Source organism: Tamandua tetradactyla, chromosome 7 (genome assembly GCF_023851605.1).
Source record: "Tamandua tetradactyla isolate mTamTet1 chromosome 7, mTamTet1.pri, whole genome shotgun sequence".
Lineage (NCBI taxonomy): Eukaryota > Metazoa > Chordata > Mammalia > Pilosa > Myrmecophagidae > Tamandua > Tamandua tetradactyla.
The window spans coordinates 31,766,909-31,792,793 of NC_135333.1; the positions used below are offsets into that span (position 1 = coordinate 31,766,909).

Genomic DNA, 25,885 nt, shown 5'->3' on the forward strand with positions numbered 1-25,885 from the left:
CCACGGTGACCTGGTTACCCACTGCCCTTAACTACACCCCCCGTGAGAGCCCCAAATACAGTCCGTTCACCAGACGGTGCAAACCTCCCTGATGAGGGAGCCTGACAGCCTTAGAAAGACCTCAGTGTCCAGTGGGGAGTCCTGCCAGTGACCAGACTCCTGATTTCTGGGGTGCAAACTGAGATCCTGGGCTGGCAGAGGTTGAGGGGCAGCAAAGAACTGCCAGAGTGTGGTGGGCCTGTTACCATCACCAGTGGCAGGACCAGCAACTGGGGGCACAGACAACGGGCCACGAGGCTCTGAGCACAAAAGGCAGCAGTGGCCCACTGGGGCTTTTACAATGAGAAAGGTCTGGGCCTGGTGAACAGAATCCCGGCTTCCCCAGGACAGAGACATGCGGTCCTTCCCCCAGTCCCTGACCGAGTCGGTTCACAGACCCAGGGCCCCCGAAATGAAGGAAGGACGTGACACTCCATCCCGAGCCTGTCCCGTGAATCTCCCCAGACTTTCCCCGAAAGGACAGTGTGGCCATGTGCAAGGTAAATGCACCGGGGAAGCTGGAGGAAGGGTGGCTCGAACCTTGTTTCCTCCTCTGTAACGCGAGGAGAATGGTATCTGCCTGAAAGGATTGTTGTGGAATAACGGGCAGTGCCTGGAGTACAAGCCCAGGCCTCGGCAGCGACTGAAGTGCTAATCCCTCTGTGATTTTTGCATTTGTTCTTTCATTTGTTTCCATCTTCACTTCACTGTCCCAGGATCAGCCATTAGCTGGGGGCTGGAGGGCCCGGGAGGTGGGATAACAGCCCCAACCCCTGACCGAGGGTCAAGCATGGACCAGGCACAGCCACTGTCCCAAACCTAAGCAGCAGCTCCTCAAGCATGCAGCAGGGAAGCCATGTCATAGCACCACGCTCTTCAAAGGTTAATAAACGAAGTGGTGAGTACAGGGCCTGGGACATGGGGAGGGTGATAAATAGAGAGGGAAGGAAGGAAGTGGGGTGGAAGCATGGATGCATGGATGGATGGATGGATCCACTCATGGATGCATGGATGGATGGATGGATGGATGCATGCGTGGATGGATGGATAGATGGATGGATGGATAGATGGATGATGCTGGAGGGGTAGGTGGGTGGATGCATGGAGGAGGATGGAGAGGTGGAGATGTGAAAGATGACTGCTGGATAGACTTAAAAAATGGATTCTACGTGATCCTAGTCCTTGAGGAGCCTATGATCAAGGAAGATGCTGTGCTGAGCATGGAGTGAGCTGAGTTGGAAAATTTTATCTGTAGTTAGTGACATGCTCAGAGTCAGCAATTTTCAGCTACAGCACAGCATGTGCTACGGTTGGCTGAGCAAGAGGCAATGACTGATAACAGAACTGTATGTTTATTCATTCCTTCAGCAGGCATTTATTGAGCTCCTACTATGTACCAGCCACTCTTTGGGGGTCAGAAGAGTGAACAAAATAACTCCATGTGGGGCTTCCATCATGGGGAGGGGGAGGGAAGATGAGGAAAACTGTCTCTGCAGAGTGAGCTAGTTGGAGACAAGGGCCAAGGTGATAAACAGAGCAGGGTTAAAAAGAGGGGGCTCCAGCGGGCCGAGCTCTACTCTTTTGGAAGAGCTGATCAGCACAGGTCTTGCTGGAGGGTTGACATCAGAATGGGGGTCTGAAGGAAGGGTAGGTGGATCCGGGAGGAAAAGGATCACATGGTAACTGCACAGTGGGGTTGGGATTATAACCCGAGTTCATGCAGTGACGAGGTGTTGCAGTTCTGGGGGTCCTGGCCTGACACTATAAAATAGTGGAAATGTGCTGGATGTGGCGTCAGTAGTGGAGGATCAAGTTAGGACCCAGTCACCCAGCAGCTGTGTCCTCTTAGGCTGGTCACTTAATCTTTGCTAAGCCTGTTCACCATCACTTTGTCATTCATTGTCTCCTCCTTTCCTTAATGCAATCCTGCAGGTATTGAGTCCACAGGTACTTGACTTTATAATCTGTAAACATTCATTGTTTTGCTATTTTATGGAAGCAGGAAATGCTGAGCCTCCAAAGAGAGCTACAGTCCTATGCTCTAGTTGACGGAGGAGGGATGGAGCTTTGGGCAGGGATAGAGAAGGCTCTTCAGGGGGGAAATGCAACCTGAGACCGGCCATGAAGAGTGGATAAGCGCTCATATGGTGAAGCTGAATGCTCAAGGATTGGGGGGACACAAAGAGACCAGCCTGGTGGTCACATCAGAGTGGCTAGAGTGACCAGATCCATCCATCAGGATAGAAGACGCATAGTAAGAATAAGTCAAACAGAACGGCAAAAAATTCTGACCTAGGCACTCCAGAGTCCCTGGCCTCTTCCATTTCACTCCAACCTCAGCATCTGGCCCTCACCTCATGGCTCAGTATGGCTGCTTGAGTCCCAGACATTGTATCTATATTACAGCCAACAGGTCAAAGAAAGGGATGAAGACGAGAGTGCCTTCTCCCCAGCAGAGGGCTTTCCAAGAGAATGCTGTTCTAGCCTGGGGGTTGTGAGAGCCAGAGGGTCCACGGGGCCTGCAGACTGGGCACTGCTGCTGCTTGGGGAGTCCCCTGGGGAAGGAAGTAATGTGGGCAGCTCTGCTTTTCTTTCCCCTGGGAAGTCCCTGTGCCCGTTTATGGAGCAGCCCAGCTGTTAGCAGCTGCCATGATCCCATGTATGCTGGGGCTCCCTCCACCCTCTAATTCACTTCTCCTAGGAGAGCTGTTCTTTCCTTCTCCCAGCCAAAGCCTGCCCTGGCACCCTGGGAACGCAGGGCAATGTGGGGTTGAGGAGGCGAGTGTTGAGCAGGCGGGGGCAGGAGTTTCCTGGTAAATCCCTCTTATCTGCACCCCATTACTACTGCAGATGAACTCTACTTCCTCAAGTGCAGGGCTAGGGACTCCAGAATGAATTTAAATCAAATTGCTGAAAGAGCCCCTGACAGTGACAAGCACAACATGGAAGGGACTTAAGAACATGAATGAATCAAATCAATCAGTATCAAAATGTTATTTAGTCTTATCTCAGCCAAGTTGTTACCCAACTTCCCCTTGCACACACCTACTGACAGGGAGCTCACTACTCCCCAAAGCCCAGCGGTTTTAGTTTTAGAACATCCTCCTTATGATGAATCAAACTCTTCACCAACCTGATGTTTCCCTCATTGGTCTCAGCCCATTTGCAGGAGGGGCCCAGGACACATTCTCTTTGGGACAGTACTTGCATCTCCACAGGCGAGGGAAACCATAAAACCCCCGCCTGGCCCTTGATCCAGAAGTTTCCCCAAAAGTCTATTCATGTTTCAGATGACATTGTGGCCAGAGAGGGGATGTGACTTCCAAAGGCCACACAGCTGGCTAAGAAGGGCCCTGCCAAGATCAGACCCCAGACCCAACTTCCAGCTGTGCTTCCTTCTAAATCCCAGAGGCTCCTCCAGCCAGCCTTCCCCATATGGGGTTCCCCTTCCCTGCAGGGTGCTGGGGCTCCGCTTCCCTTTGGAGACCTCTGGTTGGAGAACCCATCTCGTCACTGCCAGCGGCAGAGGCAAGGCGGGGAACTGGGGTCCCTGTGTCGGTTGGCCACCAGGCTCTCTCCAGCCCTCCCCCAGAGCAGCAGGCCTGCCTGTGTGCGTATGCATGTATGAATGTGTGAGTGTGTGTGTGTGAGGATGTGCGAAGGCGCCTGCGCCTCCCGGAGCATGAGGCGCACGCACCAAGCTGTCGGCAGATCCTGCCAATGTGGAAAGGTTAATTGTCACGCGCGATGCCAACACAGACCTCCAGCCGATTCGTTTGGTTTGGTTTTGTGGTTATTTTTTTTTTACAACTTTAAATACGGAATATAAATAAATTTTACATTTAAAAAATAAAAGGAAAGCCCCCAAAAATATAATCACCGACTTTACAAACTGAAGGAAGCAGATTTTGGAGAAGGGGGAGAGGGTGGAAGTGCAGTGGGAGAGGGGAAGGGAGGGGGGAGCTCAGACCCCTCCCCTAGGAAGTCCCGGAGACCCTTCCCCTTTTCTCCCCCTCTCTCAGCCCATGAACTGGTTTCCTGGGAGGAGATGCCAGAGGTGGGACTTAAAAGGGTCTAAGACGGGGAGGAGGGGGTACAAAAAGGGGAGTGAGGGGCTGCTCCCTCCTTTGGAGACCTTCTCTTGGGTTTCTCACGCCTCTCTGGAAAGGGGACTCTCGGAACTGAGGACTCTGGGAAATGGAAAGCAGAGGGACAACAGTGCTGCCTCCCCACCCCCACCCCGAGGCCTGTTCCTGCCAGAACACTCCAAGCCAAAGGCTGGGTCAGGAGCACAGCCAGTTCACGCAGAGCCTTTGTGCGAACCAGGAACAGGGCCTCCTTCCTCAAGACGCTTTACTTCCATCTGCCAGAATGCTGTCATAATAAATATATAGATCGACCAGTTCTGCAGTGTGAGGGGTGCCCTCCGCCTGCGGTGCCCTTGGGCAGTGCACATCCTGCCCAACCTTCCATGGCAGTCTCATCTGGGCTGCAATACAATGGGCCGGGGCCCCTGGTCTTCTGCCTTCAAGACTGGGGTCATTTGGAGCCTTCCTGAGGGGCCCACGAGCCCCTTGGTGGAAGTGGTCTGAAGGGTCGGGGCAAGGGAAAGGTGTGGCCTGGAGGTAGAGATGAAATGAAAAAGAAGAGGAAGTAAAGGAGTGAGGGACGGGGCAGGAGGCAGCAAGAAGATACCCAGGTCACCACCTACGTCTGCCCTGAGACAATCTTCATTGCCCCACCCCCGGCCTGAGAGGGCGCTCAGCAGGCGCTCTGGCCACATCCGCCTTAAGGAGTCCACATCTTCAAAGATGTCATATGCATAAAATGAAAGGAAGCCACTGTAAGCAGAGGTGACCAGGGAGAGGGGCTGACTGGGCCTGGGCCCTGCGGAAGGGGGTTTTCTCTTCTGTGCTCCCCCACGTGGTCTGAGCCAGGGGAGCACAAGGCCGGAGGTACCGCCTGCCCGTCTGGGGGTGATTCCCCTCCAAGCAGCCAGGGGTCCCGGGACCAGGGAGACCACGCAGAGAAGTCCTTAGGGCCCCGGGCAGGGATCCTCAGGCCAGGCTGCAGCACTGGGCGACCCCGTCAGTCTCTCTTGCACCCTTATCCCGAGGGTTGGGACAAGGCAGGAAGATGGGGGCGGAGCTCAGGTCCTTTGCTTTCTTCTCGAGCTGCTGTGCAGGCTGCGGAGGCCCCAGGGGAAACCGCCGGTGGGGAGACAGACAGACGCGCGGAGGGATGGACAGACGCGTGGAGGGGCAGGGGAAGCACCATTGGCCGTCCGAATCAGGCATCGAGACAGACGGACGAGGGGGACAATATTATCACTCCAAGGACCCCATGGGGGCGATACAGCAAATACCATATTAAATAACCCTGTAGGCCAAGCAGAGAGACAAGGTCAGATTCAGCCTAAGAAGGGCCCACTGTCCCACAATGCCCCCTGTGTCAGGGGTGGGGGATCAGGTTGACCAGCTGTCCCCGACTCCCAGCCGCATTTAGGTCTGGGGAACTGAGGGTGGGCTGGCAAGACTTGGGTGTTTACGTCCCACTCTATTAGGGTCTGCTGGGACAGGCTAGGCTGGATTCCAAAGCCCCCCACCCCACCCACCCTGTGGGAGAATTCAGCTTATACCTGGGTGCTGTTATAAACCCAGACGTCCCATGTGAAAAGGCCTCTCCCCAAGTCCCACCACAGCCGGAGCCACAGACCAGGGAGAAGGAAGCTCAGGGCTCCGGGCGCCAGGGTCCCTGTGTGGCCCTCACCTGCCCACACTCTCCTGCAGACGCCCCTAAGCTCCCAGGGTCTCCTTCAGTGCCGCCTTGTCATGCGTGTGCTTGAACTTCCGGTGCTTCCCCTTGGGGGGCCGGGGGACTCGCACCGTCCGAATGGTCACCCGAGTTTGCATCTTGGCTGCTCAAGAGAAAGAAAGGTCTCGTCAGCATGCGGACGACCACCGGGGGTCCCTACCTCCACTCCATGCTCCAAGCAGCAGCACAGGGGCCGGCTGGAGCTCAGACACAGCACCACGGACTCCAGTTAATAATACAATTCTAAAAATGCTCTTTCATCAACTGTGACGGAAGTACACTAAAGCGAAGTGCTGATAAGTGGGTGGTAGAAGGTAAGTCACTATTTTGTGCATGAATGTTCTGTAAGCCCAAAACTTCTCTAAATAAAAAAAGAATGGGAAAAAAAAAGAATGCAATTTTTCCTTAAGAGAAAAATCATTCTCCATGTTAGCACTCTATAAATAATGTAAACATATCAGCTTGAAACTGTTCAATTGTCAGCCTTCCCAGGGCATCCAGGGCTACAGCAGCGCCCTGAGAATGGGACAAAGGGACCAAGAAACGACCCTGCCTCCAGGGGAGTTTGTTAATAGGAAATGAGGATGATAAAGATGCTCTGCTCCCTCTCAATAGAAAGTCACTGAAGATCAAAACTCACTGATGTGTTTTGTTTTGTTTTGTTTTATCATCTAATCATATTGACTTAATGATCCTCATCTCAAACATTCAAGGGGAAAAAGACAGCAGGATGTAGCCAAAAGGACCAGAACTAGGTATTATAAGACCTAGGTTCCAGGCTAGGTTTTGCTGCTGTGCAACCTTCTTTAAGTCACCTAACCTCTCTGTGCAACAGCAGTTCCATTAGTGACAATAAAGGGCTGAGTTACAAGGTCATCTTTGGTCCATTCTAGCTCTAAAGTTCAAACATCCTTCGCAAAAAATAAGAGAAAAATGACAAGGCAGATGAGAGTTAGAGACAACTGTCCAGGTCAGGGAAGAGCTGAGAACAAAATTTCAGGACACCAGCAGTTCAGCCACACCTCTGCCAGGGAACAGCTGTGTGACCTTGGGCAAAATTCTCAGCCTCTCTGGGCCTCAGATATCTCCTCTGTAAAATGATGGGGAGGCAGTTGGACAGCCATTTTTATTTCTTAGGTCTTTTCCAACTCTATTTAAGTCTAATTCTCCCCCTAAGACTGTGAACTCATGAACTCTCAAGGCAGTAACATAAGTCCAGTTTCATTCATCATTTGATGCTTGAATCCATCTATCTCACTCCTGCTGTGGGGCTGCCCGGGCTTTTCTTGCACACTTCTAGTGACAGGGAGCTCACTACTTCACAAGGCTGCCAACTGTATCTCGGATCCCTGACTGATTGCCACCTCTTCTGTCAATGAGACTAAAACTCTCTCTGGTGGCTTTTCCCCCATTGGTTCTACAAGGAATTAAGTTTGATTTGTCATCCCCAGGATAAGTTTTTAAATATCTAAAGACTAAGGCATGGGATCTCCTCTTGTCCAGGCCTGACTCCTTCCACCATTTCATGCACTAATTCAACAGAGTAGGGGGATGTGGTAGCAAGGCTGGAACAGGGAGTGGTCAAGGCAGACCTCTGGGAGGAGGTGACATGTCTGAGTGGAGACCCAAATAAAGAAAAGGAGTGAGGCTTGTGAAAAACTGGGAAAAGTGAGTTCCAGATAGAAGGAAGGGTGCATGCAAAGGCCCTGAGGCAGAAGCTTGTTTGACCGCTCAAGGAGGCCAGACTGGATGGAGGGGCAAAGCTAGAGGGACTGGTTGGTGACCAGGCCAGAAGGCCGGCAGGGGCTGCATCAACGTGTGGGGCCTCTCAAGGCTGCCGAATGCAGATTCCTCAGTGATTGTACTCAGTCAGATGGGAAGCCTCAGATGAGTTTCACCAGGGAAGCATTCTGATCTGATTTCTACTTTTTAAGAGACCCCCTCCCCCTGTCCCCAGGCAGTCGTGGGAGGAGGGACCTGCAGACCCTTGGAAGGTGGTTACCTCGCTGCTCCTGGGAACTCCGGGTCACAGACCGGGCAGCCGCCACCGTCTCACACTTGCATGCCAAATGGTCCTCCAAGGTCACTGTGACCTTCTTGAAGGTTGGCTTCTTCCTCACTATCTCGATCTTTCTCACCTGGAGGACAGAACCATCACAACGCCGCTGTAGAGGACACAGGGGCAGCAAGGGGGCCTGCCCTGCCTGCTCTCCCAGCCCCCAAGTCCCCCACTCCGACCTTTCCTCGAAAGTCCTGAGAGCAACCTGTGAGCGGGGCAAACAATAGCAGGGCCTTGACCTCTGCCCTTCTCTTTGCTTTTCCAACAAAACAAGCCCCCCCCCACCCCGATCTAACCTCCTGCTTTGCTGCAGCCCCCCTCGGTGCCCCCAGTGAGGGAGAAAGGCATTTCCGGGTTGAAAGTGGAGCCTCTGGTGTCATTCCTGGAGCACCAGCCAAGGTCAGGGGCTGGACAAAGGCGGGAGATGGTTGTCTGGAAGGAAGTGGGGGGAGGTACTGTCTAGGAGGAGGCGGGAAGGGTGAGGTCAGCTATCAGGTGTCGTCCATAAGAGCTGGCAGCACAGGGAACAGGAGACACCATGATGGGGGGCGGGGGAGGGGGGGTGGCACTTGTAATCTCGGGCCGAGCCTGGCGGGGGGGGGGGGGCGGCACTTGTAATCTCAGGCCGAGCCTGGGATGGAAGGCAGGCTGCGGTGTGCGAAACGGGCAGGGAGAAAGGCCACGAGCTGACCAAGGGGAGGGCAGTGTGGCCAATGGGCTGAGTGTCCGCCAAACAAGGGCTGGCCTCACCAGCCAGGGCTGAGCTACCTGCCCAGGATTTAGATCCTGCCCAAGATTTCTGTCTGGGAAACATGAGGAGTTATCATTTCGACTCTCTGCTAGGGAGCAGCCCCATCTCTGGCAGTTATCTATATCTCTGCAGTATCTGTAGCTCCTTGTTAAAGACATAACTTGCCAAAGGGAGATGAGCAGGTGTTAAGGACTCGTCGGTACCTAAGCCTCTCTCTTTGATGAAATGGGAAGAAACTTAGAATCCAAAGAGCGGAGAGCTTTGTGAGAATCTAAGCAGCTGTCCAGAACATGCTAAGTGCCAAATAAATGTTGGTAGCCATGTCTCTTCGAGGGACACTGGAATTTCATCCATGAAAAGGAGGACGAAGCAACCTCTCCTTGACGTCTGTCTGTGGCTTTTGGTTCCAGCGGCCTGGGCGGCCTTACAGGACCCATGGGTGACCTCGGCACACCTGTCCACAGAGGGGGCTTCACAAGAGCGGCCCTCTCTGAGCTAAGCCCAGGAGCCTGCCATGGAAGCCTGGGTCAGTGAGTTACGCACCCCAGAGGGGCAGTCCCTACCCACAGCCCAGCCCAGCCGCAGGGCAGCTGCGGGACCTGCGCACCTGGACATGCCGCAGCTGCACCTGCAAGGGACGGCACTGCACGCGGTGGTTGTTGCAGCAGCCGGAGCAGCGCTGGACCTCCACGCAGGGCGGCCACACCACGAAGTTGGCATTGGTGCGGGCTATAGAGTGCCGGGATATCTTAAACACCTCGGTGCGGGTCTTGCACTCGGCGATCACGGCTGGCTCGGCGGTGGCGAGGGAATCTGGAGGGAGGGGGGACCTCTGTCAGGAGGGCCAGGCCTGCCCAGAGACCCCCACCTGGCAGAGACGGAAACTCAGGGGGGGCTTGTCCCAGGCCTGCTCCTCTTCAGAGTGGCTGGCCCGAGGCCCGCTTCCTTCAATGCCAGGGAGGAGGTTCCCAGTCCTGGCTTGGCTATTATCGCCTATAGTGCTTGGGTGGCTGAGCTGCTCTGAGCCTCAGTTTCTCCAGCTGCAAAATGGGGATGATGAGATCTACACGCAAGAACAGGGGTCAGGATCAAATATGAGGACCTCTACTAGCTTTCTGCCCTGGCTTGGATTCAGAGAGTGCCGGCGTGTTGTGAGATCTCGGTAAGTGTTAGTTTCTTCCTGCTAGCCCACCATGACTTTATTCTACAATCTCAGGCATATAAGGGCTTGCCCCACGTGTGGCCCTGAATCGTGTATTATCTTGTAAACGTGCTCACAGAGCCTCACAGAGCCATCTTACACCGTAATTCAGCCTTACACTGCTGCATCTTTCAAAACCTCAGCTTCCTCATCTGTGAAATGGGCTAACAGCGGTGCCTGCAGTTCAGATGCGTGCAGCTCTAAGGAGTAATGCGAGTGAGGCCCGCCCTACTCAGTCAGGGCTGGGCTGCTGCGGCCCAATGCACAGAGAGAGGGATGGAACTGAGGCCCCCAACTCTTATCTGGAGCCCCCCACCCCACGTTGTCTACAGGGGACAGCGGCTGCATAAAAGAGAGGAGGGGCTCAAGTAGAGCCTTGCCTTGTCCAGGAAGGCGTCCCTGGGTCTCGGTCATACAGCCCCCCCTTCCAGTCTCCCTGCAGTGGAGCAGGAGGCAAGCACCCTACTCTCAGGCATAAGGAGAACCATGCTACCACCAGGTATGGCCCTGAGTTCAGGTGAGAAGTGCCAGCTTGACTATCTGGGGCCAGCTTCCTGGCTGTGTGACCCTGGGCTGGTCCTCTCTGGGCCCCAGTTTCCAACTCTGTCAACTGAGGTCAGTCATAACTACCTCCAGGGTTACCATAAGGAACAGATGAGTTTAAAAGCATTATCTTTACAAAGCAGAGAGCGGTGTCAGGGGTGGGGCATGGGACTAAACCTCCCCACATGGGCTAGGGAAGGATGGTTGGTTAGACACTTAGCCCACTCTCCACCCTCGGCGTGGGGGGAAGGGGGTTTAGGGTGACCTACCAAGTCGGCCTCTGAGCCCTTGGGCTGGCTGCACGCCCCCACTCCCCTCCCCAGCTCCCAGCCTTTGAGCGGCCTCCATTCTAACCCCAGTCTTACCCACGCTCCTTCTCCCCCGAGATAAACTCTCCAGCTCCCCTCCGGGATGGGACCGGGTCAAATTCAGGTCCAACTCAGCCCCGTCTTCATCTGCAAAAGAAGGCCTGCTCAGACACACCGCCACCACATGCTGGCCAGCCCGACCCCCAGGCTCGGCACCCCAGCCCCCGACCTGGAACCCCGCCTGAGAGAACAGCCCGCCCTTCCTACATACCCCCGGGCCCAGCCCCCGAGGAGGGGGCCCTCTCACCAACCCCAGGCAACCCCAGGGGTCGAGGGTGGGGCCTGCCTGCATCTGAGGCCGCAAGCCCCTCTGGACTCTTTAGCCACATTTTTTGGCCAGAACCCATGTCAATGGAGTTAAAAATAGCCCTTCTCCTTTGCTACTGTAAGAGAACCCTCCTCGGCCTCCAGGGTGGGGCAAGGACCCAAAGGCTCAAGGCCAGTTTCCAGTGCCCCCTCCACCCAGCTTTCCCATAGGAAGTGCTGAATGGAGAAATTCCCAGAATCCCCAGGGGGACCGGCATGCCCCGGCCACAGCCCCTCTGGAGCCCCGGACAATGGCCCTGCTGGGAAAGAGGCAGGGAGGAGGTTAGCTGGTGGGGGAGAAGAGGGTTGGAGAGCCAGGGGCCTGCTCTGGGGGACCCTGACCCCGCTCCTTCCAGATCTTGGTCTATCTCCCCACTTTATCTGTCTCCCTCCTTCTTGCTCTGCCCCACGTCCACCCCAAGTCATCTACTTATTCCTAAATCCAAACCACTGCTCTCTTCTCGGGCCTGGACGGCTCTGTGTCCTGCTTAGTTCTCCTTGGAGACATGGTCCCTGAGAGGCAGTGGCCCCAGGCCGGCTGCAGTGAGGTAAGGGGTATGCAGGAGGACCGGAGCTTAACTTGAGTAAGGGCAGAATCTTCCATCTCTTTGATGTATGCAGAACCAGCAGATAAACTAAGGGGTGCTGGGGGATGAGGTAGGTCCCTTATGACTCACGGTCCCTGCCCAGACCTCTGGTCCTGCTAAAGACAAAGGCTCCTGCCGCTGTGCCCTGACCGGGAGTCCCAGGGGATCTCGACTGGAGGAGACCGTTCTGCTGGGAGCCTCCTGGCTGGTGCTTCTCCACCTAGCCCAGCTACTCCCATGTCAGTGCATCTGCCTGTCCCTCTGGTTCCCTTCCTGTCTCCCTGCCATCTCTGGAATGTCCCTGGTGGGGAGGAGATGGGGGAAAAGATGTGCTTGGTGGAAAGGTTAAGTTGATTAGGAAAAAATAGCCACATGGTTGCCTCGAAACAGACCTGCTATTGAAAACCTCGTCTCCGGGATCCCGACCCCCACCCGGGCTGTGGAAGGCTGACTGAGGGTGGGAGCTGGGGCCTTGGAAAGAAACAGCAGAAGGGCTAAATTCGGAAGTTGCCCATTGTGTGGCCAGGGCCGGCAGGCCGGGCATGGGGTGGGGGTGTGGGAGACATCGGGTGGGGGCCTGGTGAACAATAGGTGGGCCTCCCTGGGGCCCCCTCCTGCCTGCCTCGCTGTCCCCCAGCTCTGGCGGGTTTGAAAGGGCCCGGGAATGCTTTTGAGAGGGAGCCAGGGGCCCAACGGGGAGAGGAGACAAAGGCAGGAAATGCTGTTCCCCAGTAGATAGCGTCTGGGCAAGGATTACAAAGTGACAAAGAGACAAAACCCCAGGGGAAGGGGAAGGGGAGCTAGGGGTGCAGGGGGGAGGGGAGGGTGCTGACCAGGGCTCCAGGGAACAGGCCAGAGGTTAGAATAGAATGGAATTTGCTCTGAAGACAGCGGTTATAAATACATTCCCGACCCACCCGCCAGCCGTGCCACGTGTGTGCCACCGAGCACGTGCCCCTCCTCCGCACTGTTCTCGGGCACGGGCAGGGCTGCCCGCTCACTGGGCCAGGTGTCCCCGGGAGACCTCAGACAGCGGGCCCTCAGCCAGCTGGGGCAGGGAGATGACTCCTCTGGCTCCGCCCTCTGCGGCTGGTTCACACCTGGACACATCGCCGGCAGATGCCCTTGGCACCTCCTCCTGGGCACTCCACCCTCTGCGCCAAGCCAGAGCCACATCGGGGTGTTTCTCCTGCCACACCCCAGCCTGTCTGCTTCCTTGGCCCTGTCCTGGACAAATGGGACTGGGCCCTTGCTGGGCTGCATGGGCCTCTTGCTCTCTGGATGTCAAGGAGAGGGGATGGCCCTGCCCTGTGTCTTCTGACCTCTGAGGGGTTGGCAGAGGGCCAGAGCACTGGCCAAGGATTTCATTTACCTACGGAGTCTCCCTGCAGCAGGCGCTGGAGGTCCTCAAGGGAGCGGATGGAGTGGTCACTCAGCATCTCGTACAGCTCCTCAGGAATGGGGTCCCCCTGCCAAGCAGACACGTGGGCTGAGTGAGCTGGCAGGGAGAGCTCTTGAACCAGGCCCCCTTAAACACACACACACACACACACACACACACACACACACACACACACACGGGGTCTCCTGTCTGTCCCAAAGGGCCCCTGGGCCATGGGCAAATGGCCAGGCAGGTGGGGAGTGGTGGGAGGCGCAGGGGGGCAGGATCCAAGCCCGAAAACCAGCTGCACAAAGCCTTGGACAGCAGAACCCACTGCAGCCCTTATGACCCAGCTCGGAGGTTGCACTCCCCACCCTCAATGCTGCACTCCCCACCCACAAGCAAAAATCCCGGCTTGCTGGATTTCCTATATCTGCCACGCCCTTCACCCTACAGGTTCCCAGAAGGCTCCAAAAGTCTAATTTCTTCCTGCTTCTCCCTCTTCTCCTGGTAGCTAAAGACAGACAATAGTTACCAAGGAAGATCTTATTATCCCACTTTACAGATGAGAAAACAGAGGCTCAAACAGGTGACGTCATTTGCCCAAGGACCAACAACCGATTATCAGAAGAAGTTGCATTCTAACCCACGTCTGAGGGCAGAGCCTGTACTCTGGGCCTTCTGTCACAAGAGGTGCTTAATAAATGTTTGCAGACTCAGCTGAACTCAGGGAGCCACATATATGAGTATATCTACTTAGTCTCACGCATGAAAGAGGAGAGAAGGGAATCCTCAGACACAGCCGGGAAGCCCAAAAGCTTCCCAGTGCCCAACTGAGCCCTATTTTTAAAGCCCCTCTGGCTTATTACCAAACACACTTGAAATTTAAGAGCTTTAACGGGCCCCACGTGGAGCCTGGCTTCCACCAGGGAAACCGCAGGTCCTGCAATGACGAGGCCTGATAGGAAGGTCACTGCCACCTCCCCCACGATCCTGGGAGACCCAAGGGCCTAATGCCAGAGGTCTCAGGAAAGCAGTGAGGGCAAATGGGAAAGAGACCACAGTCCAGAGAGCCAGCCGCCGAGGAGCAAAGAAAAGGCGACCCAGACTCATGTGTGTCCAAACACACACACATGCACACACGTCATGCAGGACCATGCGGGGTGGCAGAAAGAAACCTGGATAGGGCGTCAGCAGACATGGCTTACTCACTATCGAACCTTGGGGTGAACCACACAGTGCCTCAGTTTCCCCTTGATTAAGAAGGCAGGAATTTCTACCCTACTTCACTCAAGGAATACTACAGGGGCTGGAATTCAGAGGCTGAGCCCAGGCTGGCTTGATGCATGAAAGGAAGTCCACCTCAGCCCCGGGGCCACCCCAAGGGGAGTTCTCTCCGAAAGTTATTTCCTCTACACTCGTCATGGTCTGGAGACACCCCTCCAGGGGTACATCATGGCCAGCTCCGGCCACCTTGGAGCTAGGCTCAACAGCTTTTAAAGCTAGCCCCTTGAAACCCAAGTCTCTGTTTCTTCATCTGAACATGGGGCCCAGTACCTTAGAATTTTTCTTTTATTGGGGGGTGGGGGGGGATTCAAAGAAAGAAAGATTGGGTCAGGGTCTAGCAGTGAGGTTGGCTGAGAGTCAGGAGCTTTCAGTAGCCACTGCAGTGCCCGAGGCTGCATGCGAGTGGGGAAAGAGGGAGGTCCCCTGACTTTAGCTGCCCCTTGCTCCCCACTCCTGCACTTCAACAGTGCTTCTGATTCCTCCCGTCTTCAAGGCAGTTTGTTCCTCCAACCCCAGGTAAGAGGTCACACCTTCTGTGTTCTGCAAATGTGAATACAGTACATAACCCACAGGTAGGAGCGTGGGTGCTGATCTCCAGTTAGGATCCAGGAAGTCAGGCCCCAAAATGGTTCCACCCCTCACACTGCTACTAACTGCTGTGGGACCCCAGGCTGGCCACTTGCCCTCTCTGGGCCTGGTTCACATCCAGGAATGGAGGGGTTGAAGAACATTTGACTCCATTCTAATTCTGCCTGGGGGCAGCAGGAGAAACAGCAAGGAAGGCTGAGGGTGTGGGTACCTGGCCTGGCCTCCATGCTCACCCGCAGAAGGGAAGGTGGGAATGATGTGAGGTAATGATTTGCTGACCCCCAGTGGGGGGTAGGAGGCCGAGTACCCAGTGGACAGTGAGTGCTTGTGCCAAGATCTCCTATGCCCAGCGGAGCCCCTATGAGCCCTCGCGGTGCTCCAGACTCAGGTCTGCCACGCAAAGGGGATGACATTTTATAAAAACAAACCCAGACCCTCCAAGGTCAGGTGGAGAAGAGCCTAGAATAGAGCCTGGGGAGGTGGGGGGAACACATAGTAGGTGCTCAATAAATACCTGTCAAATGCATGAAGGCATCTCCTCTCTGGTGTCCTCTCGGGTGAGACTCTCCCACCTCCTCTACCAGGAGGGCTAGCTAGGTTTGTTTCTCCCACCTCACAAGTAAACTGCCTCCCGAACAGTCTATTTTAATTTAAGGAGAGGGCTATTCCTGCTCACGCTTCTGGGAATTTGGCTGCTGGATGCCCAGAACTCACTACAAGCCTTGAATTTGATAACACCACAGCTAACACTTAAGGACTGACCACGAGCCAGGCAATGAGCTTAATGCTTCACAAACGGCCAACGCCAAGAAGCTGGGCTATTTTCATCCCCCACCTTCCAGATGAGGAAACCAAGACACAGTAAAATTAAGGAAACGGCTATGGGTCTACCTGACTAGTAAGCGGCAGCAATGGGTTCCTCCCAGGCCCCAGAATGCCCCACCCCCTCCAGTCCACCTTGGGGCTTCTCAGCCTCCCCCTCCTTCCCTTCGAAGGCCACCGGCCTTAGCGCCATTGGCTCCTTACCCCCCAGGGAATGTCACGGAGCCACATTCTCAACCAGGGACAATTTAGTCCCTGGAGGTCCATGGCAATGACTGGAGACATTTTTGATTGTCACAGCCAGGGGGCTGCTACTGACATCCAACAGGTTGGAGGCCAGGGATGCTGTTAAACGACCTACAGCGCCCAGGGCAGCCCGCCACCCCCAACCAGGAGTTCTCCAGCCCCAAACATCAACAATGCAGAGGCCAAGAGACCCCGAAATAGAGGAAAGAGCAAGGGTGTCTTCAGATGCTGGGGAGACCTGGCATCTGACCCGGCTTTGTCACTGCGCCTTGCCCGCGTCTTTGAACAACCCCAAACCTCAGCTTCCTCGTCTTCTAAAAACTCACCGGGTTGCTCGGAGGCCCCCCTACGCCCCTTCACGAGCTGTCACTGCCCTCACCATTCATTCGACTGCTTTGGGGGCAGCAGTGAGCGGCACGGGTGCCGGGAGCCAGCGGGAAGGATGACAATGTGTGGGTGGAGAGGCGCCTGCCCTTGATGAGAGAACGTGACTTTGTACCATCCCGTGTGGGGCCACAGGAAATGGCACACCAGCTCCACACCGACATGGCCTGGGGCCCGTGGGCCGGCGGTACCTTCCGGCGCTGGGGGAGGGGAAGCGGAGAAGGGGGGGGGGGCGCAGGAATCAGCCTTGCCTGGCGTGGGAGGGCGAGAAGTCCGGAGCCCTGTTTTCTTGGGCACAGGTTCTGGGAGGCTCCTTAGGAGAGCGGCTTCTCTTTCCGCACGGCCCAGTTCCCACCCCGCAGAGGTGGGGAAAGGAGGCGCGGCTCCCTGACGAAGCTGCCCCAGAAACCAGGTCCAGGGTTCTTGGCAGGAGGAGGGCGTGGTGAGGAGGCAGCTGGGGCAAAGCTGGCCACCCTGGGACCCAGGCAAACAGCCTCCTCCCCACCGCACCCCCAACGCCAGCTGCAAACACGAGGCCAGGTGAATTACCTGCTCCCAACCAGGCTGGCAGATCAAAGGGGCTTGGCTCCCAGCTCCTCCTAAGCCCCAGCACACACACACACACACAAATACACACTCCCCACCCTGCCCGCCTGCCCTTCCCGCTGAGGGAGACACAGGCTTGGGCCAAGCAACCGGGGCGTTGTCTGCGGCTGGCAAGGAGAGAAGCTGACAAGGCCTCCCAGCGCCTACCGGCCTGGGAGACTCAGGCCTTATTTAGATTGCACGCCAAAGCCAATCTCTTGCAAGGAAGCCTCTCCTGGCAGACCACAGAAGCCACTTAGAACCAGTCTTTCCCACCCAGCGCTTCTCTTCCTTATTGCCCCTGGGACCCTTCCCACTTCTGCACTTAGCCACGCTCCCCACCCCTTCTTACTGGAGCAGAGAAAATGTGAGAGCAGGAAGAGAGGGGCCGGTCCAGCAACTTACAAGCCTGACAGCCCTTTTGAACCACTGCCCCCACAACCCAATTCCAGGTGGGGCCCAGGAATCTGCATTTCCAAGAGGCCAGCTAATTCTGCTACTCTTAGGGAAATCCAATCTCAATTATTTAAGTGGGGAAACAGGCCCAACAAGGGCAAGAGATTTGCTAGAGATATAGAGACCCACTGCCCTCTGGCTTTCCTTCTACTCCCTTCATCCAGTTTCTTCCTCTCTGGTTCCATTCAGTTCTGACAATCTCATCCCCAGAGAGGGATGAGAAGGACAAGCCTGCCTCTCAAGACGCAGAGGACACAGAGGCCATGTTCACAAAGCACCTGCCAAGAGTGCACACAAGTCTGAACTCTCTCCCCAGAAGTCACCGTCCTTTCCACAAACATTGACTGATGATCCACTGGGCACTGGGCACTTGTCTAAACACAGAGACACAGGGGTAATCAATACAAAAGCTCCTCTGGTGGCATTTACACTCCAGAGGGGAAACATATAAGAAACGAATAAACAAGCCAGAAAACGAGAATGTCCTCATAGAAGGGGCATCTTATCAGGAGGTGAGGGAAGAGAGGGGCCGGTCCAACAACTTACAAGCCTGACAGCCCTTTTAAACCACTGCCCCCCCAACTCAATTCCAGGTGGGGCCCAGGTCTTCCAAGGCCTGTGGGAAACAGCCTCACCCCAATGTCTCCCCATTCCCCCCACATCGTTCCTAGCTCTTGCACTAGTCTCCAAATTCTGTTTGGTCCTAAATCCAACATGCCTCCAGCACTGGGGGATTCCAGCAAGTCTTTCTTCCACCACCTAAGGCTATTAGCAGGTCAGGAAGAAGCTGGGGAGCCAAGCACTGTGGGCCTCCTTCCCTCCTTCCTGGCAGAAGGGTGCTGAGACCAGAGTCATCACATGACAGTGGGAGTCACCCTCCCGGAAGCCGGTCCAGCTGATGGACGGGGGCCTGCGTGAGCCTCATGGGACTCCCCTTGGCCTGGTAGACCCTCGACCCAGCCTCAGAGCTGCCCATCCCTCCTTCCCTGCTACCTGGACCGCCTGCTTAATCGCAATCCAAACAGGCCTGGAGATACGACAAGCCCAAGGCCACCTCCACCAGCAAGCCCTCCGGGATTCTCCCACCCTGTCCCTTTAGGCCTCCTCCCCCCAGAGCAGGCCTGGCTTAGCAGCGTACTGCTCAGCTGCCAAGCACTACACACCACTGTGGGCTCCTGTGGGCCATGTGGTCAAGGACACCCATAATTGAAGGGGCAAGAAGAGCAGGTGTTTTCATGCCAGCACCTCCCCTCCCTCTTGAACCCCCCATCCCAGCTCACGTTCCCATGGAGTTGTGGGAAAGGAGGAAGAGGTACTGGATGAAGCTGGAAATGGCAAGGGGAGGCCTGGGAAAACTTCATCCAGCTGTCACACAGCCCCTCCAGAGCATGCTGGGATCAGTGAAGACCAGAAAATAATGGGAGAAGCTGGGAAGGCGAGAGGAGAGCCCAAGTTGCTGTTCAAGCCCTTCTCAGCCTGCAGGGTCCCTCCAGTCTTGGAGCTTCAAATAAGGGTTTGTTTGAAGGGAGAAATAACTCTCCACCTGGCAGTGCCCTTCACATCAACACCATTTTCGGCCACATTTGATTGAAAGCAAGATCTAGAGGCATCGACCTATTACCGCCAAAAAAAAGTGAGTACCGTGGAGCTGGGATCTGATAGTAAGGTCCCCCTTTCCCCTCCCCTCATAGGACCCCAGTAAGGAATGGGGTCACTATGCAGGTGGAGAGGTTCCAAGGCCCATGGTGAGCCACCTGTTACGCGGGGGCGAGCACCTGGGTTGGGTGTGTACGGGCCGTACGCGTCTGTGCGTGCACGTGTGCTAGTCTGCGTGTGCCGGGACCGTGCGTGCGTTGGTGTGCGGTGCGCGCGCGTGTGCCCCGCGTATGCACGGGCGTGGCGGCGGCGGGCGCGCGACCCGGCCGCGGTAGTGCATGCCCGCCGCTCTGCGCGCCCGCCCGCCGGAGCGCAGCATTGCCTCCGGCCAGGAGTGTGCATGCGTGGGGTGAGTGAGCGAGTCGGGGGGCCGGGCGGGGTGGGCTGCGGAGAGCAGGGCGGGGGCGCCCGCCGTTCCCAGGACGCCCTGGCACGGGGCCCAGCACCCAGGCCCCGCGACCAGGCGAGGCGGCAGCTGGGGCCGGCCGGCGCCCCCCTCCCCAACAGCTGGCGGCGGCCCGGGTGACTGCGGGAGAGGAGTGGAGGGAGCATCGGGAGGAGCCTGCAGAACCGCCAGGCCGAACCCCGCGCCTTCCCTCCCGGGTGCGGGCCGCGGGGGGGGGACGGCCGCGGAAGGGCGGGGCCCCGGGGAGGGCGGCCGGCGGCCCTCGAGGAGCCCCAAGAACAAAAGGAGACGGCGACGGCTCCTCCGTGGTCAAAACAACCTGCGCTGGCGGCGGCCCAAGACCCGGCGCGGCCCGGGAGCCTTAACCTCTTCGCCGCCGCCGCTGCCTCCTTCGTGCGCCTCGCTGGAGGCGGAGAGGGGCAGGCCGACCCCGGGGACCGGCCAGGTGCCGGCTCCAGGCCGCGGCCCCGCGGAGGCAGGGCGCGACCCAGACACGCCGCGCTCGCGGCTGCCCTCTTTTCCACTCTACCTCGCGCCTCCTCCCTGCCCCGCCCCCTTTCCCACCTGGGTTCCAGATTGACTTGCCAACTCACTGCTAGGAGAGGCCTGGAGGGTTGGGGGGTAAAGGGGACCGATCCGACCTGACTGCTCCCGCAGACGTTTTTCTACTCACCTCGCCTGCAGCCAGGCTTTTGCAGGCGACGCGCTGGGCACCCAGCATGCAGGGGAAAGAAGTGATTCCCCTCGCAGGGCGCGAGCGCAGGTATGGCGGGGCCTCAGGCACACACCGCCCCGGGGACTGGATTTCTTAAGAGCCCCCACCCCACCCCCTACCTCTAGTGCTGCGTGCCCGCAAAACCTTGCTCTTCCTGTCTCTCGACTCCCCGCGCCTAAGACACGAGCTGCTCGTGGACCGCGCTCCGGGGCCGGGCATGCCCTGCGAGGGCCTGAGGGCGCCCACCCCAATCGCGAGCCGGAGTCCTAGTGAGACCCAAACCGCCGCCGAAGGTCGGCGTGGCCGCCACGGGTGGACGAGCTGGCATCTCCCGAGCAAGCCCGGTCCTGAGCAGACCCTAAGCCGAGGCTGGAGCCGAAATGGACTCAAGGGGACGCGCTGCCTCAGGCGCCCTCGGCACCACCGCACCCCTTCTCCTCCAGCCGGGAGGGTGCTTATTCTAGGGTTTCTGAGGGGTAAGGGGCATGGCCATACACACCCGCCTTAGACACCCTCCCCAGGGATCAGGGATCATCCATGGGAAAGAAAGCCACTGCTGCCCCTTCCCTTTAGAGCCCCCACCCCCACCCCCCTCCCCCGACCTCGCGTCCCAGCCCTCGGAGGGCACCCGGCACCAGACCCACGAGCTGCAAGGGTCCAAAGTTCCCTGCAGGGAGAGGAGGGGGTAAGCAGGGAATGGGGGTGGGGGTAATGAATGAAGCGAACCAGCCCCAGCCGCGTCGCAACTCACCTCGGCGCTGACCAGACGCAGGTAGCAGCAGAGAGGCAGGAAGAGCGCCCAGCAGCGATTCATGCCGACTCCGGGCCCGGCCCCGCGGGGCCCCGGACTTGTGGACCGAGCGCGCCGCCCCCGCGGCCAGGGTGGGGGGCGGGGGCTGAAGAGGGGGGTGGGCTCGGCGCGGGTCCGCGGTGATCAGGCGCTCAGGCCGCTGCAGCCGCCGCCGCGGCTCACCCGCATGGCCCCCGGGTGCCACCGCCCCCGGCCCGGGCTCCGTCGTTGGGGGGCTGCAATGGGCCTGGGCGCAGGACCAGGGTCCGAAACTGCTACCTGGGCGGATCCCAAGCCCGAGCGAGCATCCACGGCCGGGGGGCTGCGTCGCGAACCAGCCGAGGCGTCTAGCCGTGCGGGGGCGCGCAGGGGACTCCAACCTCCAAGAGGAATAAGCACACGGCAGTCGATGGTTCGTCTTCACTCGCTGGCTAAAGGCGTTTTCCTCTGCCTGCCGGCTAGGATTTTTGCAACATTTTCTGGAAAAGCCCCCCCAAATCGGAAAGCGCAGGGCTGGGCACCTCAAAACTCGAGTCTCCCCTAAAAAACTTTTTCCAAAGTTGGCTTTGCAGCGGCGGCCCGAGCACCCTGGCAGGGAGAGGTGCAAACTCCCGCCCCGGCTGGGGTGGGGGGTGGGGGGGGCGGGCCGGAGCGTGTGCGCCTGGCGCGGGGCCCGGGCGACGAGCACGGCTGTTCCTCGCGCGCGACGTGCGCGCAGCGCGCAGCGCGCTCGGCCGGGTCGGGCCGACAGGTGGACGCGGCGCAAGTCCGTCGGTCCGTCTCTCCGCGCACCGCTCTCGGCGTCCTCTATAGGTTGCGAGCTGCAGCTGCTCCGACTTTCTCTTTGCAACGAGGCTGGAGGGTGGGCTTTTTTTTTTTTTTCCTCCTTTGCTTTTTGCGCGTGTGTGCGCAAAATATCTAATCTCGAGAATGAAAGATGGGCGCTGGTGGCCGAAGTGGAGCCCACAGGGAGGCGGCGAGGGAGAGCAGGCGGGCCGCTCCGGGCGGCAGAAGGAGAAGTTGCCACCCTTTCAGCTGTTCCGGCTTTTATAAAGAAGGGAGAGCGCGAGGTGGGTGGAGACAGCCTTTCCTCTTCTGGCCGGGAATCAGCGCCAGGAGGGAGGGGAGGGAAGGACGGGAGCTGAGGAGGGCCTGGGGAGAGGGCTGGGCGCTTAGGGGTCTGCGAAACACCCGCAGTCCTTCTTTCGGTGGATCGATCCTCAATCAAGGGGGAGCCAGGGGTGACCAACCATGCCACCTCATAACACAGTGACTGTGAACTGGGTTCCAGCCCATGTGTTTGGGAGTGTCACCAGGGCGGTGGCCTGGGGTCCAGGCCCTCACCTGCAGTCAGGTAGCTCCAAGATCAAACATTTGTACCCTGGCGCCTGCATGGCAGCAAAGGACTCAGGCTCTGCCGACTGACAGTTTGTGTTCAAATCCTGTGCTGGTGCTGAATAGCTGGGTCACCTTGGGCAAGTCACTTCCCTTCTGTGTGCTTCCATTGAGCCTCAAAGTGGGCTGGGGTTATCATGAGGATTGAATGCCCTAAGGGGCAAAAAGCATCCAGCCCCAGGCCAACCACAAGTTCAACACACAAAACCTGGCAGCGGTACCCTTAAACTGCAGGTCTGCGTCTCTTCCTCCTAGCTGGTTGCCTGGCACTCGCCAGGAGCTGCTGGCATTGGCTGAATTTGAATTTGTGGAACTGCAAAGTCACACAATCCCCCCACACACACTCTCATACACATACACACACACAGCCCTGCAGCATCTTCATGGGGCGCCATCATGATCCCACGGTCGCCCTGATGTTTACTACCTCCTGCGGCCCCCGGCTTCCAGTTCCAAGGACCCACACACCCACACCAGCTTTCACACAGTTAACGCCTCCCGCCCCCAGCTCAGGGAGCTGCTATGTCCCTGCTTTCAGCAGTCACTCTGTCACAATCACAGAATCACACACACGCCCGCTGAGCACGGCACCCACCACGGGACCACAGGCTCACCGCGTCACCCAGCCTCCTGGCTTTAGGGTGCCCTCATTCTGTCCCCTTGTGCCCTTTCTGCCATCTGCTTATTGTGCCTTTGGGATTTCAGCCCCCTCCTCACATGCACACCCACCCCCTTGGTACTGAGACAGTTTCACCTGCCTCTCTTCACAAACCGTCTTCTTGAACCTGGACAGGGCAGGACAGAGGGGAGAAGATGTCACAGGTGGCCTTTTAAAGACAGCCCTGGGCACCCGCTGTCTTCCTGTCAACATCTGGGCAGCCTGGAGCAGGGCCGCAGGCAGGCTGAGAGACAAGTTGCCCTGGTTCAAATCCTGACATTGCCACTTGCTGACTGCGTGTCTCTGGAAAGGTTATTTATGCCTCAGTTTCCTCCTCTATAAATTGGAGGGAGGGATCTCAAAGGAAAATTTTGGGGGCGATGGAAATGTTTGTTGTCTTGATTGCAAGGGTGGGGTCACAGGTGTATACATATATCCAGTCGGATACATGCAGTTTATTGTTGTAAAAGAAGTTGTACTCACCTCCTGGGGTGGTCTCGGGGCCGAGAGGAGCTAGTCCACGTGGACGCACTTAGCAGGAAGCACACAGAGTGGCTCATCCCTTCGGCACTGCTCCGGAGCATTCGCTGGCAGGCAGCTGCTGTTCCGGGCACTGGGGAACCAGCAGGAACCAGGCATAATGCAAATTCAGATGAGTAAGCCTGGACCCCTGCCCTGAAGAGCCCTTCATCCAGAAGGACAGACAGAAGCACAAACAGGTAAATTAGGGGGCCAGGCAATAGGGAGATATCAAGAGAGATTCCCTAAACATGAGATTAAAGTCTTGGAGATAAAACCCTATTCCACCTGACAGCTGGATGACCTTGACCTTCTATAGCCTTCTCTGTAATTGGGATGATTATAGGTCCTGGTACTTTACAGGAAGTCTCTGAATTATGTTCCTGCTTTTCAGGGGGTGGGAATTGAAGCACAGAGGTTAAAGCGCCTGGCCCAAGGTCACAGTTAGTAAGTGGTAGAGTCTGTACTTGAACCCAAGCCGTCTAGCTGCTGTGCCTATACCACCATGCTGTGCTGCTTCCTGGCAGATGACGGGGACAATGATGTTGACTTTGACACTTTTTGTCCAGGGCTTTGGTGAGTACCAATTGATTTGATACATGTAAAAGTGCTTTTCCAACTGAAAAGTGCCATAAAAACATGAGCTCTATGGAAACACAGAGGAGAGAGCACACAGCTCGGCCTTGGAGGGGTACCATGGGGTGGGGAAGGCAGAGAAGGCCATCAGTGCAGCAGCATTGAGCACCTACTGTATGCAGGCCCTGTGGGAAGCACTGAGCAGTGGAATAGGGAAGGAGAGCCTGTCCTGGCACAGAGGTCTGAGCCTTCCGACATCTTTAGTGAGACAAACCTAGGGCATTATAACCCGTATGTCTTTGCTCAAGGTTCAAAAGTGGCAGGAAAAGGGCCAGCAGAGGCCAAAGGGCCCAAGGCCTGTGGGTCTTGAATGCCGTGAGCAAGGGCCTTAACCCAGCTCCAAGTGGTATCCAGTAGTCACTGGACAAGTGTCTGTGGAAGGAAGGGATGAGTCAACATTTACCTATTTCTTCCTCTGAGTGCTGGCCTGTGGGGTGCAAAGATGCCAGATCCTGCCTGAGGGCTGGCAAGAGCTGGAGCATGAGCCTTGGGACTCAGGAGTCCCAAGGGGTACCCCCTCACAGCCTCAAGATGAAGAATCTTGGGAGTGTCAGAGTTGGAAAGGCTTGAGCCCGTCTTTGGCATTGGAGTCCCTGAGGTATCGGGTTCCAGGAGGGCTTGGACCAGGTTTTGCACTGTGGGGAAGGGGCCATGCCCCAGAACTCTCTGTACCCCCATGTGCCTGGCAGGTGTGAGCCGAGGAGGCCACAGCCGTGGGCCAGGTACTCGGGCAGGGCCTGCCCAAGGCAGGGCTTCTGAGATTGTGCTTAGAGCAAGCCAAGCCCTCAGCCACTAAGAGCGTCTGCCCTCCCCTAGGAGTGAGGGCCTGGTGCCCCTGCTGGGGCAAGGAAGCGGCAAGGAGGAGCTGGCTTCCATCCCAGGGGGGTGCTCAGACCCACGAGGCGAGAAGGTGAGACCGACATAGGCTGGGTCCCCTCGTTCGGCCGGGAGACACGGGCAGCAACCCTGCAAGACAAGTCTGCCTTTTCCCACTTGATAGGGAAGGGGGATCCAAACTGGGACCATCCAAAGCCTCACCACAAGTGAGGGGGTCTCAGACCCCAGCTCCGGGTGATGTAATACAAATCCCAGGCTCCACCCCCAGACCAGCCTCTCCCAGAGCCTCACCCCTCCTGCCCCTCCGCCAGCTTTCAGCGATCTATAAAGCATGATTTTACCCTTTGCCCCGCTTCACCTTCGCTTTTTCCTAGGGTGGGAGGTATTGCCTTCTCATATGTCTATTTTGCAGATGAGAAAATTGAGGCTCAGAGAGGGCAAGGGGCCAGACTTCCCATCAGAAACAACCAAGGTGCAAGGCCCCACTCTCCCACTTACTAGCTCTGTGACCTTGAGCAAGTTTCCTAACCTCTCTGAGCCTCAGTTTCTTCATCTGTAAAGCGTGAGTAACAACAGGCCCGACCTCATACAGTTCGCTGACTCAGTACATCCAAAGCGTCAATAGCAGTGCCTGGTAGTCCGCAGTGGGGACCCCATCCATGCCAATTCTCTCCCCAAGCTGCCCTCCCCCTTCGGAACTCCAGAGCCAGGGCAGGGGAGGGACCCAAGCCTGGGAAGAGCCGCAGACACTTCACTGAGGAGTGGAGGGGTGGGAGGGCTAGATATTATCCTCCCATAAGTCCCCCACTCCTTCTGTCAGAGAGTCCCACCCTAGTGAGGCTCCAGCCACTGTGGC

At 57.1% G+C, this 25,885-nt stretch overlaps 1 protein-coding gene across 2 annotated transcripts; it reads right to left on the reverse strand.

Annotated features, from left to right (window-relative positions):
* Positions 1-1,563: 1,563 nt before the first annotated feature.
* PDGFB (platelet derived growth factor subunit B) lies at positions 1,564-21,088 on the reverse strand. 2 transcript variants are annotated; one of them, XM_077168865.1, is made up of 7 exons: positions 20,946-21,088; positions 13,041-13,137; positions 10,773-10,862; positions 9,271-9,476; positions 7,856-7,991; positions 5,809-5,956; positions 1,564-5,418 (listed from the first exon to the last, which is right to left on the reverse strand). In XM_077168865.1, exons 1-6 carry the CDS (start codon positions 21,006-21,008, stop codon positions 5,835-5,837), a joined length of 714 nt encoding a protein of 237 aa, XP_077024980.1. In that variant the 5' UTR covers positions 21,009-21,088; the 3' UTR covers positions 1,564-5,418; positions 5,809-5,834. The 2 variants fall into 2 exon arrangements, with proteins under 2 accessions (XP_077024980.1, XP_077024981.1); XM_077168866.1 differs by lacking the exon at positions 20,946-21,088 and adding an exon at positions 16,319-19,250 and having other exon boundaries at positions 1,565-5,418.
* Between the last annotated feature and the right edge of the window lie 4,797 nt (positions 21,089-25,885).

Bases quoted from the DNA above. Each gene is read 5' to 3' on its own strand.
- PDGFB (XM_077168865.1), bottom strand. From the start codon at position 21,008: ATGAATCGCTGCTGGGCGCTCTTCCTGCCTCTCTGCTGCTACCTGCGT. The intron at 10,863-13,040 runs GTAAATGAAATC...CTTCTTTTGCAG, and splicing joins GCTGCAGGGAGACTCCGTAG to ATGAAGACGGGGCTGAGTTG. The intron at 5,957-7,855 runs GTAACCACCTTC...TCTCTTGAGCAG, and splicing joins GAGTTCCCAGGAGCAGCGAG to CCAAGATGCAAACTCGGGTG.